Below are 18497 nucleotides of genomic sequence, written 5' to 3' on the forward strand. Positions count from 1 at the left end.
GGAAAATAAATAATTACTCAATGTATTTGTGGGAAAATAAATAATTACTAAATGTATTTGTGGGAAAATAAATAATTACTAAATGTATTTGTGGGAAAATAAATAATTACTAAATGTATTTGTGGGAAAATAAATAATTACTCAATGTATTTGTGGGAAAATAAATAATTACTAAATGTATTTGTGGGAAAATAAATAATTACTAAATGTATTTGTGGGAAAATAAATAATTACTAAATGTATTTGTGAGAAAATAAATAATTACTCAATGTTTTGCAAGCAAAAAGTTCTCGATTGCTAACTAGTGCCTTACAAACGATGGAGCACGAATATGGCCGGGACCATCTTGTTTAATACTTACTAACTAACACCAAACAGTGAGGTGATATGTACTTTTAAAAGGAAGGGTATTATCTTATAATAGTCTGTTTAAGCATTGCATTTAATTTAATTGAACTAGTAAGATTAAGCACAATGAATTGAGTTTTCCCAGGCCACGTTGAAATTAACTCTTTCCAATTGTAAAGGCATTCAGTCAATCCAAGGACCGTAATCACAACGCTAAGTGTTAATAACAAGTTTGGAAACCACAATAAACCTTGGGAGGGCGCTAGACGTTTCTCGTAACCCTAGCCAATCGCCGCGTATACTTCTTAACCCTAACGATGATAATGGAGTAGAAGCCAAAAATTGCTTTCTGCGAAGTTTGCGAACACGTTTGCTCCGATTTGCCAGAGAGAATTTAGAAATTCTCTCTGGATTTGCCAACTGCAAACGCGGTGACAGACACACACACAGACATACATACAGACAGACAGACAGACAGACAAGTCCAGTGACATACCTCTCCGCGACGTCATCGTCTCTAGGAGTGTTTATTTATAGTTTATTTTTTTTTTTTTACATTTCAAACGAGTTTACATAGTTATAGTTTGTTTTATTTAAATTTCAAAATCGCATTAAATTAATAATTAATTAACAATTTCAAAATAATAATTAAACTATCCCATTTTTGAAAAATGAAAAAAATAATTTTGGAATGATGATTCCGCATTTAATTGCTGTAATTACGCAAGGCACCTACTCTTAATTGCGAATTGTTAACTGTAATTAAGCTATGTAATTAAAATTAAAATTAATTAACGTGGGAAATTAAAAATTAAAAACAAAAGTTGATTAAAAAATTTGGGAAGACTTTTTAAAGGACTAAGTTTAAAAGACTTCTCTATTGATTGGCAATAGCTGCAACTGCAAACTGCATTCGGGAGCAATTTTTAATTAATTTTTACGTGAAAATTTGGCATTAATTTTTTTATTGTCATGGTTTTATTTATAATTAAGGAATAATGAACTCCGATTGATCATTTTAATTTAAATTTAATTAACATGAAATCAATAAACATTGATTAAAAATTCGTTAGACCTGATTAAAAATCAATAAAAATTAAAAACTAGTTTTAACAAAGTATTCTATTGCGGCAACGAAACGAATCAGAAGCAATTTTTGATTTTTTAAATAATTAATTAAACTGGTCAAGAGTTCACTATCCCTTTAAGACGAATTAATTTTAATTATATTTAATTTTTGATTAATTAGCGAGGGGTTCTCATTTAAATAAATTGCACGGAAGATAAGATTAAATCATCGTTAATCTGCAAAGAAGTTATTCTGGTCAGCGGCATCAGCCTGTGTTGAAAAATGCCGTAAAATTGACCATTGGCTACAAATTGAAATCCTTGATTGCTGACGTTGATGACCAGGTCAAAGTTGACCCCCGCTTTGAAAATCATGGCCGCGTATTCTTCCGTCCCCCAGATATTGTTGATTTGCGAATTCTTGACCACTTTGCGTTGGTCAAAACGGGCGCTGACGTGCAGGGCAATGTCCTGATTGCCACTCTCTCCATTGGTCAGAAAGTTAATCGAAAATCTACGCTCAACAAGAATGTTATCGACTTTAAGCCTTGTCTCTGAGATCGCTCGCAATATGCTTAGACCATAAGTTTATAAGTGATATGTTCCTTCCATAAGTATGACCCTGCTACTGAGAGACTTAAAGCTCGATCTAGTTCGAGAATTGAAGTCCTACACTTGGTGGTTAGTTTTGCAGAGCTTCCATCTTAATATTTAGTCTGTACTAAGCCTTTGACAGCAGCGCCTCACCACCAGGCCTCCCTCGCTTTACCTCCTCGAATCTATGACCTATGACCTACCTCACTCGCTTCATGACCAGGGCCGGAAAATAAGAAAAAATTCTTATACGACAATTGTCCAGTGACCCCCTGTTTGACTGGAAAATTTATAGGACATTGTCCGCTGGAATGTGCGAAAATAGTGTCGCATCTTAATTCATGGTCAAGCTATCAAAACTTCTTTAAAACTTTATTGGTCAAACTGCCCAGTGACCCCCTTAGTTTTTGAAAAAAATTATGGGACATTTTAAAATTTTATTGGACAATGTCCAGTGTCCTGCTCTTATTTCCGGCCCTGTTGATGAGAAGCTCCAGTTTCTAAGTTACCAGTGACAAACTTATGAAAGGAACATATATTATGAACTTACGCTTAGACTATTACGTCATAAAGGGCCAAGATCGCTTATTTAGAGAGAGTTGCCACGAAATCTACAGACTCATATCCTTTGACCTACTTTTTGACCCATTTTGAAAATCCCTGACTGTTTCCAGCTGCTTATCCCTGACGAAATTTTGCCACCAATAATATCCCTGGGACCATTTTAAGTACGTGTTTAGCCGCAGAGCCCTGCACTTCATAATGACACCCGCAGCCCATATTTATCATATATTACTCGAAGCAATCATGGTTCGATTGACCAAACGAAATCCCTGACGTTTAAGGAAAAAAGCTTTAAATCCCTGACTTATTCCCACATTTCCCAAAACCCTGACTTATCCAGGTGCCGTACTAACCCTACCGCAAAACTTCTAGAAAGATCATTGGCACCGATCACTTCACTGTCTTTTAATAGTAGGCCAAAAACATATAGAATATTTGCTAGCTCGCAACATAATTACCTATGAGCGGATTTAGTCGGTCTGCCACTTATGCTGATAACCATTGGTTCCAGTCCATTCTTAAAGTGTTGATTAAACGGTGTTGACTACGACAAAAAACAACCAAACAGTGATTCAGTTACGAATTACGAGATTTTTAATTGCATAATTGCGATGATGAAATTATCTTCAAACTGTTATTATTGGAAACAGTTTTGAGTTTGAGCAAGGATGTGTAATAGGCGCGCCCTAACTGTGGCACAGTTCAGAACATTTGATTAGGCGCTGCACCTAGCTGGAGGGGCCTTATCAGCGCCCCCCCCCCAATTGTCGTCCCTCATATTCACAATGGTACCTGCGGAACCGCCGTCAAGGCACACGCGTCCGGCAACGCCCCTTGAGCAGGTGACTGAGGCGGGACACCGTCAGCGGCGAGCCCAGCCAGGAGGTCGTCGGCGACTGGGATGGACTAAGGCAGCAGAAGGCTCGAGGGGACGGAGGATTTCCCTCCGAGCGCAGCAGTGCCATACGGCCCACACAATGTATCCGCGACTCCCAGAGGGTTGCCAAGAGCCGGGAATGAGCCATAGCAACACCTGGACGGGGCCAAGCAAAAAGTTCGCGGAACGGGGCAGGGAGGGTCCGAACCAAGGGCGAACCCAAGGAACCATCCTTACTGGCACACCGAACTCGGGCCTCCTCCGCCACGACAAGGCCTTTTGCTCTGCTCCACCAGGTTGACCACCCGATGGAGGTGGGGGCCAACTCAGGTCGGGTGGGACTCCAAAAAATGGTCAGGAATAGTTGGACTGAATTGTAATTGGTTCGTCTGTAGCCCTAGGCTTCTTAGCCAATTACCATCGAGTCCGACTATTCCAGCCCCATTTTTGGGCGTCCCACCCGACCTAAGCTGTGCCTCAGTTAGCGCGCAGCCGATTTATCTCAAATTACGTATCATGGTAAACTTAATGAAACGGTAGGCCTAATTTAGACGAATAAAATTTTCATAATTGCGTCAAATGGTTCAAATAATTTTTTGACCATCATTAGTTTAAAATAATTTTGAGAAAAGAAAAAATACGTACCGGATTGTAAATGGGGGGAAATCTATGCAACGCCGGTGCAGTCGGACAAATTTGAAGATCGCTTTGTGGTATAGTTGTTGTTGGATAGCCCAGATGGCCAAATTTAGGAACATTCATGGACTGAACGTAAAAAGAGAGAAGCACGCGCGTGTGCAAGAAGACACGTATTAGGATACACAATCAGGGCCGGAAATAAGGAATATTTCTTATAGGACATGTGTCCACTGATCCCCTCTTTGATTGGGAAATTTATAGGACATTGTCCACTGGAGTGTGCAAAAATAGTGTCGCATCTTCATAGTCAAGCTATCAAAACTTCGGAAAATTTATTGGTCAAATTGTCCAGTGACCCCCTCAGTTTTTTACAAACTTATGGGACATTTTAAAATTTTATTGGACAATGTCCAGTGTCCTGTGCTTATTTCCGGCCCTGTACACAATCCACCTTTTTCCCAATGCGTGCACCAAAGCATTGGAGCGCGTGATCGAGTGGGCTATGGCCAAAAAGGCTGTGAAATAAGGCGGGGACCCGAGACAAATGTTCACTTTAAAAATAGCTGGGCCAGTTTAAAAATTAAATGCTTGCGGGTCTACTGGCCCTGTGTGGCGCCACTTCAAGGTTAACCATTTAAGTGGCCAGTTTTTTAATTAAAGTGCTTGGGCTCTACTGGACATATGGCCAGTCTGGGAAATAGCACACTTCCTCTGGTCCGAAACCAGTTTATTAATTGCTTGAACTAGTTTTTAAATTCAAAAAGTGCATGGGGTTACTGGTCCTCGGGACCAGTTTATTAACTGAAAATATATAGGAGAACAAAGGCTGGGACCAGTCCGGAGACCAGTTTATTAATTTAAATTCTATCAGAGAACAAAGGGGGAGACTGGTCCTTGGACCACTTTATTATTTTGGATACTTGGAGAGGGTTACTGATCCCCAGGACAAGTTTATTAATTTAAATTCTATCAGAGAACAAAGGGGGAGGCTGGTCCTGGGACCACTTCATTATTTTGGATCCTATAAGGGCCGGTCACTGGTCCTAAGGACTAGTTTAAATAATATTCCTTAATCCTTATGTCTCAGCCTGGTGCTAAAGCTTAAGGCGAGTTTTTTAACTGACAAATGTCTGCGTAAAAATGATTCGTCGTCTGCTTCTACCGTGAAGCAGACGATGTATCATTTTTACCCAGATTTATTAGTTAAAAAGGCTATTTAAGCCTTGGCAGTTGGCACACGTATCGTGAATAAGGTGGATTGGCTTTGAGAGGAGGCGCCAAGTGTTGCCATTCTTACATGGAAGGAAATTTTGCTGATTTGAACTTCGCCCTTGATGTAAATGGCTTTAACAGAGCGAATGGGGAAGCGATGCTTAAATTCAGCGACATGGTGACCATTTACAGCAATCTGCGTTTGGGCAAAATATAGTACAACATGAATTAGAACGAACCCTGTATGCATGCTGTCTACGATACAGCATCTTTCTAAAGACATTACTAAAATTCTCAATAAACATGGATATGTATTAATACGCTACATACAAACACGTGCCTTTCAAAAATTTCTAATCCTGTGACCCCTCCCCCTTTGACAAGATAATTTATAGGGCATTGTCCACTGGAGTACTTCGTATAATTTATTGGTCAAAAACTCAAAATTGTCCAGTGGCCCCCTTAGTTTTTTTTCTTTTTTTTTTTCAAATGATGGGACATTTTAAAATTTTCTTGGACAATGGCCAGTGTCCTGCGCTTTTTTCAGGCCCTGTCAGACACTTGTATGACATTTTTTGATCAACCTTTTTCCCTATCACCGAATTTAGGCTTATTTGGGGTTCTCGACAATCTCTCGACAATCGACAATCGTGGAGGGAACTCAGGGAGCAGCGTGGGAAATAAGGCGGTGGCACAGGGCAAATGACCAGTTTAAAAATTGCCCGGACCAGTTTAAAAATTAAATCGGGGGGGGGGGGGTCAGTGGTCCACGGTACCACTAAGAAAATTCAAGGGTAACCAGAGTCCAGACATTATCTCAACTATTTTAATTACCCACTTCTTTAGTTTAGCAGACGACGCGCCCTGGTCAATGGTCATGGACCAGTTCATTTATTCCACGCCAGGGGGGTCGCTGGCCCAATGTCCAGTTTAAAAAATATCCTTATTTCCCACCCTGTCAGGGAGTAATGGGTGAAATTCGTCTGTCGTCTGCTACAAATGCCAATAATCAGGGCCGGAAATAAGCACAGGTCACTGGACATTGTCCAATAAAAATTTAAAATGTCTTATAATTTTTCCAAAAACTAAGGGGGTCACTGGACATTTTGACCAGTAAATTTTTCTCAAGTTTTGATAGCTTGACTATGAAGATGCGACACTGTTTTTGCGCACTCCAGTGGACAATGTCCTATAAATTTTCCAATCAAAGAGGGGATCAGTGGACACATGTCCTATAAGAAATATTCCTTTTTCCCGGCCCTGCCAAAAGTGCCAATAATCAGGCTGGGAAATAGCACACTTCCTCTGGTCCAAAAGCAGTTTATTAATTGCTTGGACTAGTTTTTTAATTCAAGAAGTGGGGGTTACTGGTCCTCGGGACCAGTTTATTAATTGCAAATCTATTGGAGAGCAAAGGCTGGGACCAGTCCGGAGACCAGTAAATTATTTCAGACACTAGGGGGTCACTGGTCCAAAGGACTAGTTTAAAAAATATCCTTATTTCCCAGCCTGCCAATAATATTGTTGTGTAGCAGACGACAGACCAATTTATCCCAGAGTGACTCAGGGCCAGAAATAAGATTAAATTCTTATATTACATATGAGCGCGGATCGAGTGGGCTATGCCACAACAAATTCCAAGATAGGCCTAACTTCGGGCGATAGGGAATAACTAGTTGATATTCCCTTTAAATAAATATTATACTCATTTACAGCATACTGCATTTGTAAATATAATAGGACAGAATTTTCTAACTTTTTCCTTACAATAGGGACTTGGCAATTCGGGCTTAACTCCGCCCCCAGCGCCATTATGGTATGTTTTTTGGTTAACAGAATGAAAGCTATATAAGCCCCTCCTCCTGGTATGTTTTTAGCACTAGTGGAAGGTAGCCTGACGTTGCGTGACGTAGTACTGCCAAGTCCCTATAGAGCTATTTCAGAGGGGGTAATGGCTACGTCACCAATGCTATTTGCCCATAGAGAAACCCTCACAAAATGGCCGCCCTCTACACTCAAAGGCAGGCCCAATTTTCGTAGCAGACGAAATTTTTCCCCCACCGAAATAGCTCTATTGTTTGAAATTATGGATTTTCCTTCATTAGGCGATACTCCCTTTAAAGGAACTGCAAAGAAGGCATCGGCGGGTGGGTAAAAATTATTTGAAATACGTCACAGACATCACGTGATGCCAAGATACAAAGACTCCTCGTGGAGTGGAACTAGTTAACATCTAGTCCTTGTTTTTCGCAAGATTGCAGCGCCAATTCCATGAAGTGGTACTTTAATTTCGAAATAAAACGAACTAAACTTCTTAGAACCACGTGACGCCTCTCCTCGGTCACGTGCCTCTGACGCATTTCAAATTATTTTTACCCACCCTCCGATGCCTTCTTTAAAGAGAGTATAACCATGATTCTCATGTAACTCTAAAATTCATCAACACCCCTAAAAGTGCTAACAAATTTAATATTTACCAGGGGTAATCCCTAAAAGAAGCCTTGCCCTTTAAATCACCAGTAAAATTAAGTTCTGTACATTTTCAGTATTTATTAAGGGGACATCCCTAAAGGAAGCCTCGAAAATAGTTGATTTACATTCATTATCTTACTTAAATTTTAAAATTAGCGCGAATAAACCTAAGTAGCCAAGGCTTAACGGTATTATGAAAACGTTCATTTTAAGTAGAGTCCACTCAATCACGCTTGTTGCTCGAGCAGCTAGCGTGATCGAGTGGGCTATGCTTTAATGAAATGGTCGGTTTCAGCGTGGGAAATAAGGCGGTGGAACAGTCCAAATGACCAGTTTAAAAATTTCCTGGACCAGTTTTAAAATTAAATCGGAGGGTGGGTCAGTGGTCCACAGGACCACTAAGAAAATTTAAGGGTTTCCAGAGCCCAAACATTAATTCAAAAATTTTAATATTACACTTCTTTAGTTTAGCAGACGACGCGCCCTAGTCAGTGGTCATGGACCAGTTTATTTATTCCAGGCCAGAGGAGTCGCTGACCCAATGTCCACTTTAAATAAAAAATCCTTATTTCCCAGACTGGGACTAAGGGCAAGAAATTGGTCTGTCGTCTGCTACAAAGGCCAATAAAATTATTGTGTAGCAGACGACAGAACAATTTATTCCAGTTGTCACTTTTAAGTAGAGTCCACTCGACCACGCGTGTTGCTCGAGCAGCTAGCGTGATCGAGTGGGCTATGCTTTAATGAAATGGTCGGTTTTCATTGGCTCTTGCCAGATGACATAGAAAATGACGTCAAGGGCAACTTATTTTCTCAGTAAGCTCCTCCTCTTTTATAAAACTCCCAATAAAAACTAATCCCCAATAATCATTTTGGGGGTCATCCCTATAGAAAGCCTTGTAAGATAAATTCTCTTAAAAATAATGGTAAAAACACGATTTTTTGTGTGTGTGTCAAAGGTCATAATCACTTTAAAGGGAATATAACCCTTATTATGAAATGCCTCAAATGTTAAGGCGGTATTTATGAAAGTGGGGGGGGGGGGAGGTGTGACAACGTTACAATACCAATAAAAATAAAAATAAAAAATGTCAAAGGTCAAACTCACTTTATAGTGCGTTTCTTCGGTCAAAACGATGAGCTCGAACTTGCGTCCAGCTGCAACGGGGAAAATGGGGGGATCGCGTTCCTCTTCCATCCAATTATTATTCATATAAGAATTTCGTACAATCAATTTCTGATCAAATCTGACGGAAACGTGCAAAGCCACATCGTCATTCCCGATGTTGGCGTTACTTGAATTGTTCTTTGAAGAGCAGCAAAGGTCAACATTGAACCTTTTATGATAAAAAAGAAAAACATTTCTCAAAATAATCCTCTATCTTTAATCTCAAGTGCGTTTATGTCAAATTTTCAAATCGTATTTAATTTAACAGTCAAGAACACGATCCTACCGATAGCTATTCGAAGGAATAGAACCATTTATAATTATAGCTTTTCCAACTGTCAGCCCTTTAGGAATGTCCCCCGTATAAGGAACACCCTGTATTTAAAATAAAAACAATTTTAAAACTCATTAAAGGTAAGTAATCAAGGTAATCGAGATAATCGTGATTGATTTAAATAGAGTAGTGGCACTCCGTGTTAATTTCTCATAGAGCGTAACGTAGCCAAAGGCAGGGAAGTGCCATTACTCTATTCTTTACGTGCGTAAAATACTACGTACGGGGCTTATGACGACTTCCTCCATTGTATTTTACGAGGCAAATAAACCTGTTTTTTTTTTTTTTTTTTTTTTTTGCTCCTGAGGGGGGATACGAGCTAGGGCTGAATGAAGCCTTACAGCTGCGATTTCTTAGGTTGAAAATTGTGAGGGGAATTAATTAAAGGTTTAAGTGGTGTTTAAGTTTGGTTTTAAATTGCACAAGTGATTTTAGGGAGATAATCTCAGGGGGTAGGGAATTCCAGATGGGGACCAACCGATGGAAAAAAGAGTGCTTCAGTTGATTTTTACGAGCCTGTTGACGAAATAATTTTCTATGGTGACCACGGGTGGGGATAGACGAGGGAGCAGCGGAAAAGAATCTTTGGTCGGGACAATTTAGGATTTTGAATAAACTGATTAGGTCGAGGTAAGACCGACGAGTAGTCAAAGAAGGCCAACCAAGGGTAGATAGCCTACTGTCTCTGGGTTGATGTTTTAGGATACGCGGTAGTCGAGAGAAGGAACCCTGAATGTTGTCTAGTTGTTGAATGTCGAGAGCTGAGTGAGGGTTCCAGATTTGGCTACCAAATTCTAGGACTGGGCGAACGTAGCAGGTATAAATGCGGGTCAGAAACTCAGGGGTGATGCCTGGGAAATTGGCTTTGATAATGGCTAGTAAACCTTTGGCGCGACCACAAGTCTTTCTCACATGGGAATGAAATTTTAGATTATGATCTATTTGGACACCCAGATCTCGACACTCATTAACACGTTTTATGTTTTGCCCGGAAAGAAAATAAGGGGACGGTGAATCTAGGTCTGAAGGGGTATTTTGTAAAGTTAGGACTAATGATTTGGTTTCGTTAAAGAAAAGACCGTTACGTGTCGACCAAACCTCAAGCTTATGGAGATCAGATTGTAGGGTGAGCACGTCAGTATATGAGTCTATCACGCGGAAGATTTTAAGATCGTCAGCAAATAAACAAAGAGGGGATGTTAGGTCATTGGGCAGATCATTGATGTATATGAGGAATAGTAAGGGGCCTAGGACACTTCCCTGAGGAACGCCACTGGTAACAGGTAAGAAATCACTCAGGGAATCACTAACCCGGACTGCTTGAGAACGATCAAGAAGATACGATTCTAGCCACCGAAGAATATTATTTGTGACGCCGTAAGCTTGAAGTTTTGAAAGGAGTCGACGGTGGGGAACAGAGTCAAACGCTTTGGCGATATCGAGATATATTACGTCAACGCGTTTGGATTGGTCTAAAGCTTCTAGCCAAGTGAAAAGGGCTGATAGGAGATTAGATTCTACAGACTTGCCATTGAGAAACCCATGTTGGAAATTGCTAAGGCGGGGGTTAAGTTGGGCTAATAGTGAAGAGTATAAACATTTCTCAAAGACTTTGCACACAGCCGACGTCAAACTAATTGGGCGATAATTTATCGCGTCACATTTGCTTCCCTTCCCTTTATATATGGGGGTAACATGAGCTACACTACCCCTACAAGTATTATTTTATCTTATTTAAATATTGGTTTTTAATTGCCTTTTTTAATTAAAATTAAATCAATCGTCCGTAATTCCGTCGCGTAAAGATTGCAATATGTCTACTCCTGTGGTTTGCTAAGCCTTAATTCAGTGGTTTACTTCGTTTTCTGCTCTAGTTTCTGCAAAAATAATATATATTAATTCTTGGCCCAGCCACCGCCCACCAGCCGGTCGTAATTTCTTCCCGTGAAGACGCCTTATTGGTCCAAATTTTGTTTTTTTTCTTTTGTAATTGGTCAATATTATTTATCGTACTGTTCGTTTCCGGCGGCGTAGAAGGGGGCGTAGGGTGGCCAAGGCCGAAAATAATTAAGTTAAGGAATAGAAATTTCAGTGTGGGAAATAGCATGCACACTTCCTCTGGTCCAAGGACCAGTTTATTAATAATTACTTGGACCAGTTTTTAAATTCAAGAAGTGGGGGCTACTGGTCCTTGGGTGCAGCTTATTAATTGAAAATCTATAGGAGAACAAAGGCTGGGACCAGTCCGGCGACCGTTTTATTATTTCGGACACTGGTCCCAAAGACTAGTTCAAAAAACATTCCTATTTCCCAGACTGGCCGTTGTAATCTAATTCAATTAACGACTTCTACTAACCAAGCTCTAGTGGCTTACCTGTACTGAACTGATAATAAAATAAATAAATAAATACAGCGCGAGCAACTTGCGTTCGTGAGCGCATGATCGAGAAGGCTATAGTTAAACCACTGCAGTGATTGACTGAGGAAATTTCACGGATTTGTATTGTACAATCCAGGCTGGGAAATAGCACACTTCCTCTGGTCCAAAACCAGTTTATTAATTGCTTGGACTAGTTTTTTAATTGAAGAAGTGGGGGTTACTGGTCCTCGGGACCAGTTTATTAATTGCAAATCTATTGGAGAGCAAAGGCTGGGACCAGTCCGGAGACCAGTTAAATATTTTAGATACTAGGGGGTCACTGGTCCAAAGGACTAGTTTAAAAAATATTCTTATTTCCCAGCCTGGTACAATCATGCTCCGTGGAAATTTCCTGAAGTCGGGAGTGTGGTGCATTGCATTTCTGTAAGCCAAGCTTCTGGGCGACATAGTATGAGGGATCCCACCCTATAGGTGCAACTGCCCCGTGTCCGCCGGAGGTAACGTGACCCCACCTCCCAAGTAATCCAAATTTTCTTCCCCGGAGTTTTCACTGAAACCTGATTAAGAGGGCCGCGGCGTCTCGCTCTCTGGGCTTCTTCGCCTTGAAACCAGTGTTGTTCTTAGCAATTTTGGGAATGTACTTTTCTCAACTCTAAAACGTACTTTTCCAGAAAAAGGGGGGAAAACGTACTTTTAACTTTCACCCCCTCCGAAACGCTTAGCGCGCCATCTAAGATACCAAATATCTTAAATATAATTATAAGATTATTTTTTATATTAATTTATGGAATATTATTTATTTTATTCTAATTGTTTTATCGATCCATATTAATTAAAACCAAGTAATTAAAACTAAATAAACCACGGGAACATCAAAAGTCTCAAGCGTTAAGGAATGCTTAACCTCTCTACTCCGATAGCAGTAACACGTTTAGTCGTTTCCCCCGGACCCCCACTCAAGTTTAGCGCCACTCTGGAAAAAAAAAATTCCAGGGAAAGGGTACAAAAGAACGATGGGTGATTGGCTCATTTTTCCTTTTGGCTTTTTTGCCATGCGTAGAGACTTATTTTTTTTAAAAAGGAAGTGAGTTGAAAAATAAAACAAGGTGTCCGCCAGATTAAGTTCGTCCAAAAAAAGAATCAACTTTTTCAAATACTAAGAGATTAATTTCCTCGTCGTTATTCAAAAAAGTGCAAAATCGTCCCCCAAAAATTTAAAAAATACTTCCCATTCTAGAAATTCCAAAAAGTACTAAATAACCTACCAAAAATACAAAATGTATTTTTCGTACTCGAAATTTGAAAATGTACTAAAAAAGTACATTTGTACTACCAAGAACAACACTGCTTGAAACCTCCAAAAATTCCATGAAATAGTACGCGGGCAGTTTCTATTCCTTGGTCTGTTGTCTTCCGGAAAAATCACGAGAGAGAGGGAGATGCACCATTCCCCCTGCCGCCGCTTATAATCTAACCCCGCTTCTACTACCCTCCTAAAAGATTGGGGAAACTCTTTGCATAAAATTGCGTAACGGCATTTTTCATTCCATATATTTTTTTGCGGTTAATAGTATCATACGGTGAAATAACGCCAGTGACTTTGAGATCTATTTTCTATTCTATAAGCGTGTGTCGTCTGTTCCATTCCACCTCTATTTTGAAGCCGGGAATACCGAGGATTGTGTGATGACCTTTGGCTGTTCAAAACAAGACGCACTGTATTTTAATTAATCACCTAACGTAAGTACGCTTTAACTTATTTAGGTTAAATTAATTAGTTTAATACATTCGTAATGCGATGATTAAAATGTTCACGAGTGCTTGCTTAACTAAGCAAAAATTGTGATTGATAAGTTTATACTAGTCTAGAAAACCAGACTACGTTGATAAAATTGCATTGCGCAACTGTTGAGATTAGTTGGTATTTGTGCCTTGATTATGTAGGGGAACGCCATAATTATTGTTTTTGCATGCAATTAATTAAGGTTTTTGTAAACTGAACGCTTTTAGACAGGCTTAATTTACGTTGGGGTCAGGCCACTGTGTTTCTCCTTGACTCAGTGCATAGCCCACTCGATCCGCGCTCCCGGACACTGCGCTGCTCGCGCGTGATCGAGTGGGCTATGTTCAGTGTTAGCTAAATGTTGTTACATTAGATGTAGATTTTTGTCATGGCTTTAAATCAAACAAAGTACAATAGTTCCACGTCTGCCAATGTCACACCCTTCTATCTCTTAGCTCAGTGTGTGTCAGCCCCCCCTGTGTACAGTGTCCCCTCTTACAAAAGCAGGAGGGATTCACAGTTTACTCCCCTCTACCACCACTAGTCTATTGGCGCTACGTGTAAATAGTAGTTCTTGTTGCTGTAACCAGGTGGCGCCTAGAGCTTATGCCCAACCTCTAACCTGCCTGGTTTACTTTGATCATAGCCCACTCGATCACGCGCGTCACGAGCACGAGCAGCGCAGCGTTTGGGAGCGCGGATCGAGTGGTCCACGCGTGGTTGGGCTACAAATAATACTCCACTATCAAACTTTCCTCCTCTAAGGTATCCTTAGATTCCTTACTGCCCATCTTTGCAAAGGCTATTCCACCCCCCTGATCTCAAGGTTAATTATAAACGCCATCTGTTAGCACACAAAATCAGTATTAAAGTTTGCAAACCTAACCAAGGCCTAATCAAATTTCGAACTATTTAAATAAATGTTATCTTTAGTTTACTTATAAAATGTTTCAAGAATATTTAAGTTACTTAGAATAATTCCAAAAAGGCTCCTTTTGCCTTCATGTTTTGATTGGTTGGAGGATTAACTGTTCAGTTTCTTATAGCGTGGTAAATAAGGCGGTTAAAAATTAAATCGGAGGGGGGGGGGGGGGGTAAGTTCTTCTTTAGTTTAGCAGACGACGTCCCCTGGTCAGTGTCTGTAACAGCGTGGGAAATAAGGCGGTGGCACAGGGCAAATGACCAGTTTAAAAATTGCCTGGACCAGTTTAGAAATTAAATCGGAGGGGGGTCAGTGGTCCACTTGACCACTAATAAAATTCAAGGGTAACCAGAGTCCAGACATTATCTCAACTGCTTGAATTATCCACTTAGTTATTTTAGCAGACGACGCGTCCTGGTCAATGGTCATGGACCAGTTTATTTATTCCAGGCCAGGGGGGTCGCTGGCCCCATGTCCAGTTTCAAAAAAATTCTTATTTCCCACCCTGGTCAGTGTCATGGTCCCCATGGACCAGTATATTTATTCCAGGCACAATGTCCTATAATTTTTCCAGTCAAAGGGGGCGTCACTGGACATATTTCCTTTAAAAACATTTTCCTTATTTCTGGCCCTGTTCGCAGTTTAAAAAAAAAATTCTTATTGCCCACCTTGGTTTCTTCTGCTAATATTTAAGGGGTCATTCATAAAACACTCCAATCAATCATAATTTGTGTTAGGAGGCGTCCATTGGGGGGTCAAAATTGGTCACAGAAGTTACATTTTCGACTGGACCATTGCCCATATCCATATCCACAGCCCACTCGATCACGCAAGTTTCCTGCGCTATAGTGCAACTTGCGTGATCGAGTGGGCTGTGCCATATCCGACAGTACTTTGGTCCTACCACTCTATTGATATTAAACAAATGAACTTTATATTTCAAAAGGGACAGACAGCAACAGGTGCTTGAAACTGAATTGAACTGAACTACGTTCGAATTTAAATTAACGGTTGCGGTTGAGGTTCCTGGAAAACAAAATGGCGGGCGTTCTTCTACTTATTCGTCAGCCCAGACTGTCAGTGTTGCAAACGCCTCAAAGAATCATTTCCGGATATTATAATGGACGATTCAAATCCACGCATCAACTTGACTACAAGCCCATTAAAAAAGTCCTCGTCGCTAATCGAGGTCAGTAACAATTTAGGCCTAGGCCTACTACAAGTCCGCGACTTTGAGCAGTTTTTCTCAAAGGATTATGTCTATTTTTGGCCTACTAATAATTATTGGCAAATTTTTTATCTATTTTTAAATCCACCTAATTCCCTATCGCCCTCCGGAAGTTAGGCTTATTTTCGGGATTCGTGGAGGGGAGTAATTCGTCTGTCGTCTGCTACAAAGGCCAAAAATATGTACTGTAGCAGACGACAGACTAATTTCTTGCCTACTACCCTCCACGAATCTCGAGATAAGCCTAACTTCCGGTGGCGATAGGGAATAAGGTGGATTTCGAGTCGGAAAAATGTCCGCAACTTTGAGCAGTGTTACTCAAAGGATTAAGGCTATTTTTGGCCTACTAATAATTATTGGCAAATTTTTGATCTATTTTTAAATCCACCTAATTCCCTATCCCTATCACCAGAAGTTAGGCTTATTTACGGGATTGGTGGAGGGAGGGGAGTACCGAGAAGAAATTCGTCTGTCGACTGCTACAAAGGCCCAAAATATATAGTGTAGCAGACGACAGACTAATTTCTTCCCATTGTTCCCCTCCACGAATCCCGAAAATAAGCCTAACTTCCGGTGGTCCCGTGGCGATAGGGAATAAGGTGGGTTTCGAGTCGGAAAAGTGTCAATACACTGTATTCCCGATGCGTGTGCCAAGGCTTAACGCGTGATTCTTATAGGGAAATATCAGCTAACATAACTGATTATGCCTTAAAAGAACGGCATTTTTTTTCTAAATATAAAAGGAATTAAATATTAAAATTAAAATTAATTATCTCTTATTACAAAATAATTAGTATTTAATTAGTCTTAAACATGACGAGAACTACTGCGCCATCCGCCATGTTTATTTAGTGGCGTCTGCTAGCCAGAAGCATCCCGTGTACGGATTCTGGCTAGCAGACGCCACTAAACCAAGGGCGGGTGGCGCTGTAGTTTCGTCATGTTTAAGACTAATTAAATACTAATTATTTTGTAATAAGAGATCATTTATTTTATTTTTAATACTTAATTTATTTTATATTTAGAAAAATGCTGTTCTTTTCAGGTATAATATTATGTTACCTGAACTTCTCTTTTAATTGAAAGATTTGGGACGAAATGATGCATCGTCTGCTTAATTCACAGTAGATAATATTGAAGCTGCATCATTTTGACTCAGATTTATCTGTTAAAATCGTACTTTAAGCCTTGGCATACGCATCGTGAGTTGACTTTGGCAGCGAGCGACAAAATTGGAGTGTAGAAGCATAGCCCACTCAATCCGCGGACGCTGAGCTGCTAGCAGTTTGCGTCGTGATGCGCGTGATCGAGTTGGCTATGGTAGAAGATTTGCCTTCTCTGAATCTCTGTGCGCCGAGGTAGGTGCGCGTGGGAGAGAGATCTGCCTGCGCCATTTTACTTACCTTTCCTCTTTGAACGTGCTCAGTTTTTATCAAGGGGTCAAGGGGTCAAGTGCAGAAATTTCTCAATTAATAAAATTCTCTCAAATCCAAAATTAAATTGAAATATTTAGAATCGCGAAACATGTTCACTGGGAACATTGAAAAATTGAACATGTGTGTTCAATAATACCGTTTCTTTCAGGTGAAATCGCCATTCGAGTTTTTCGGGCGTGTACTGAACTCGGTATCCGATCAGTGGCCATTTATTCGGAACAAGATAAAATGCACATGTTCCGTCAAAAAGCGGACGAGTCTTACTTAATAGGGAAAGATCTGACGCCCGTACAAGCCTACCTCAACATTCCCGAAATTATTCGTATCGCCCTCGTAAGATATCCATCCACCTTCCAATAAATCCAGCGTCGAGTTGATCTCGGCCCACTCGATCACGCTCTGGTCCAATCGGCCCCGAAACGCGTATTTTAACCCCAAAAAATCAAAGGAGTCGGCTTTTAACATGGCCGTCTATGGGAGGAACACCGTTTTTTGGCCCTAATTTTGCAAATACTGGTTCAAATCCCTTGAAATTTTAATGAGATTTGCAACATAAGGTTTATTATTTTTGTGCAAAGTTTCAAAAATTTATCTTTTATAGATTTTTTGCAAAAAAATTAAAACGAAAATTAGCCATAATTAATTAATTGGGTTTAGTCTTCGAACGGTTTAAATGTGTTTTCCGCGGTTTCACCGGTTCGAATCTCTTGAAATTTTAGTGAGAGGTGTATTGAAGGGTTTTAAATGATCGTGCAAAGTTTCAAAGTTTTATAACGAATAGTTATTTTTCTAAAAATTCATTAAAATTTAAATTTCGTCTGTGCATAACTTTGGGAATTTTTTGGAAAACAACTATTCGTTTTAGAACTTTGACACTTTGCACGATCATTTAAAACCCTTCAATACACCTCTCCCTAAAATTTCAGGAGATTCGAACCAGTGAAACCGAAGAAAATCACATTTAAACCGTTCGAAAACTAAACCCATAATTATTAATTATGGCTAATTTCCGTTTTAATTTTTTTACAAAAAAACTATAAAAGACAAAAACTTTTGAAACTTTGCACAAAAATAATAGACCTTATTCTACACATCTCATAAAAATTTCAAGATATTTGAACCAGTATTTGCAAAATTAGGGCCCATTTAAACCATTTCAAGACTAAACCCAATAAATTAATTATGGCTAATTTCGGTTTTAATTTTTTTACAAAAAAACTATAAAAGAGAAACTTTTGAACCTTTGCACAAAAATAATAGACCTTATTCTACACATCTCATTAAAATTTCAAGGGGTTTCAACCAGTATTAGCAAAATTAGGGCCAAAAAACATACTTAACGTTGCCCAATTAATTATGGCTAATTTCCGTTTTAATTTTTTTACAAAAAAACTATAAGATAAAAACTTTTGAAACTTTGCACAAAAATAACAAACCTTATTCTACACATCTCATTAAAATTTCAAGAGATT

General features: G+C 39.7%; 2 protein-coding genes across 5 annotated transcripts in view; one reads left to right on the forward strand and one right to left on the reverse strand.

The window, feature by feature from the left end:
* Positions 1 to 831: 831 nt before the first annotated feature.
* Positions 832 to 9627, reverse strand: LOC149629929 (32 kDa beta-galactoside-binding lectin-like). Of its 2 annotated transcripts, XM_089851602.1 has the most exons (7): positions 9501 to 9627; positions 9229 to 9317; positions 8883 to 9111; positions 5388 to 5498; positions 4097 to 4216; positions 3033 to 3118; positions 832 to 1930 (listed from the first exon to the last, which is right to left on the reverse strand). In XM_089851602.1, exons 1-7 carry the CDS (start codon positions 9522 to 9524, stop codon positions 1612 to 1614), a joined length of 978 nt encoding a protein of 325 aa, XP_089707728.1. In that variant the 5' UTR covers positions 9525 to 9627; the 3' UTR covers positions 832 to 1611. The 2 variants fall into 2 exon arrangements, with proteins under 2 accessions (XP_089707728.1, XP_089707729.1); XM_089851603.1 differs by lacking the exon at positions 5388 to 5498.
* Positions 9216 to 18497, forward strand: part of PCB (Pyruvate carboxylase) — a 38531-nt gene continuing 29249 nt past the window's right edge. Inside the window, exons 1-4 of one of the 3 annotated variants that reach the window (XM_089851586.1) lie at positions 9216 to 9356; positions 13283 to 13396; positions 15308 to 15550; positions 17174 to 17358. In XM_089851586.1, the coding sequence (XP_089707712.1) occupies positions 15400 to 15550; positions 17174 to 17358 (336 nt within the window). In that variant the 5' untranslated portion in view covers positions 9216 to 9356; positions 13283 to 13396; positions 15308 to 15399. Of the gene's footprint in view, positions 9357 to 13227; positions 13397 to 15307; positions 15551 to 17173; positions 17359 to 18497 lie in introns of all 3 variants that reach the window. The other 2 variants (XM_089851587.1, XM_089851588.1) reach the window with 2 other exon arrangements.

Source organism: Phalangium opilio, unplaced genomic scaffold (assembly GCF_054372755.1).
Source record: "Phalangium opilio isolate 3A_F unplaced genomic scaffold, DU_Popi_V2 ptg000105l_1, whole genome shotgun sequence".
In the NCBI taxonomy this organism is placed as follows: domain Eukaryota; kingdom Metazoa; phylum Arthropoda; class Arachnida; order Opiliones; family Phalangiidae; genus Phalangium; species Phalangium opilio.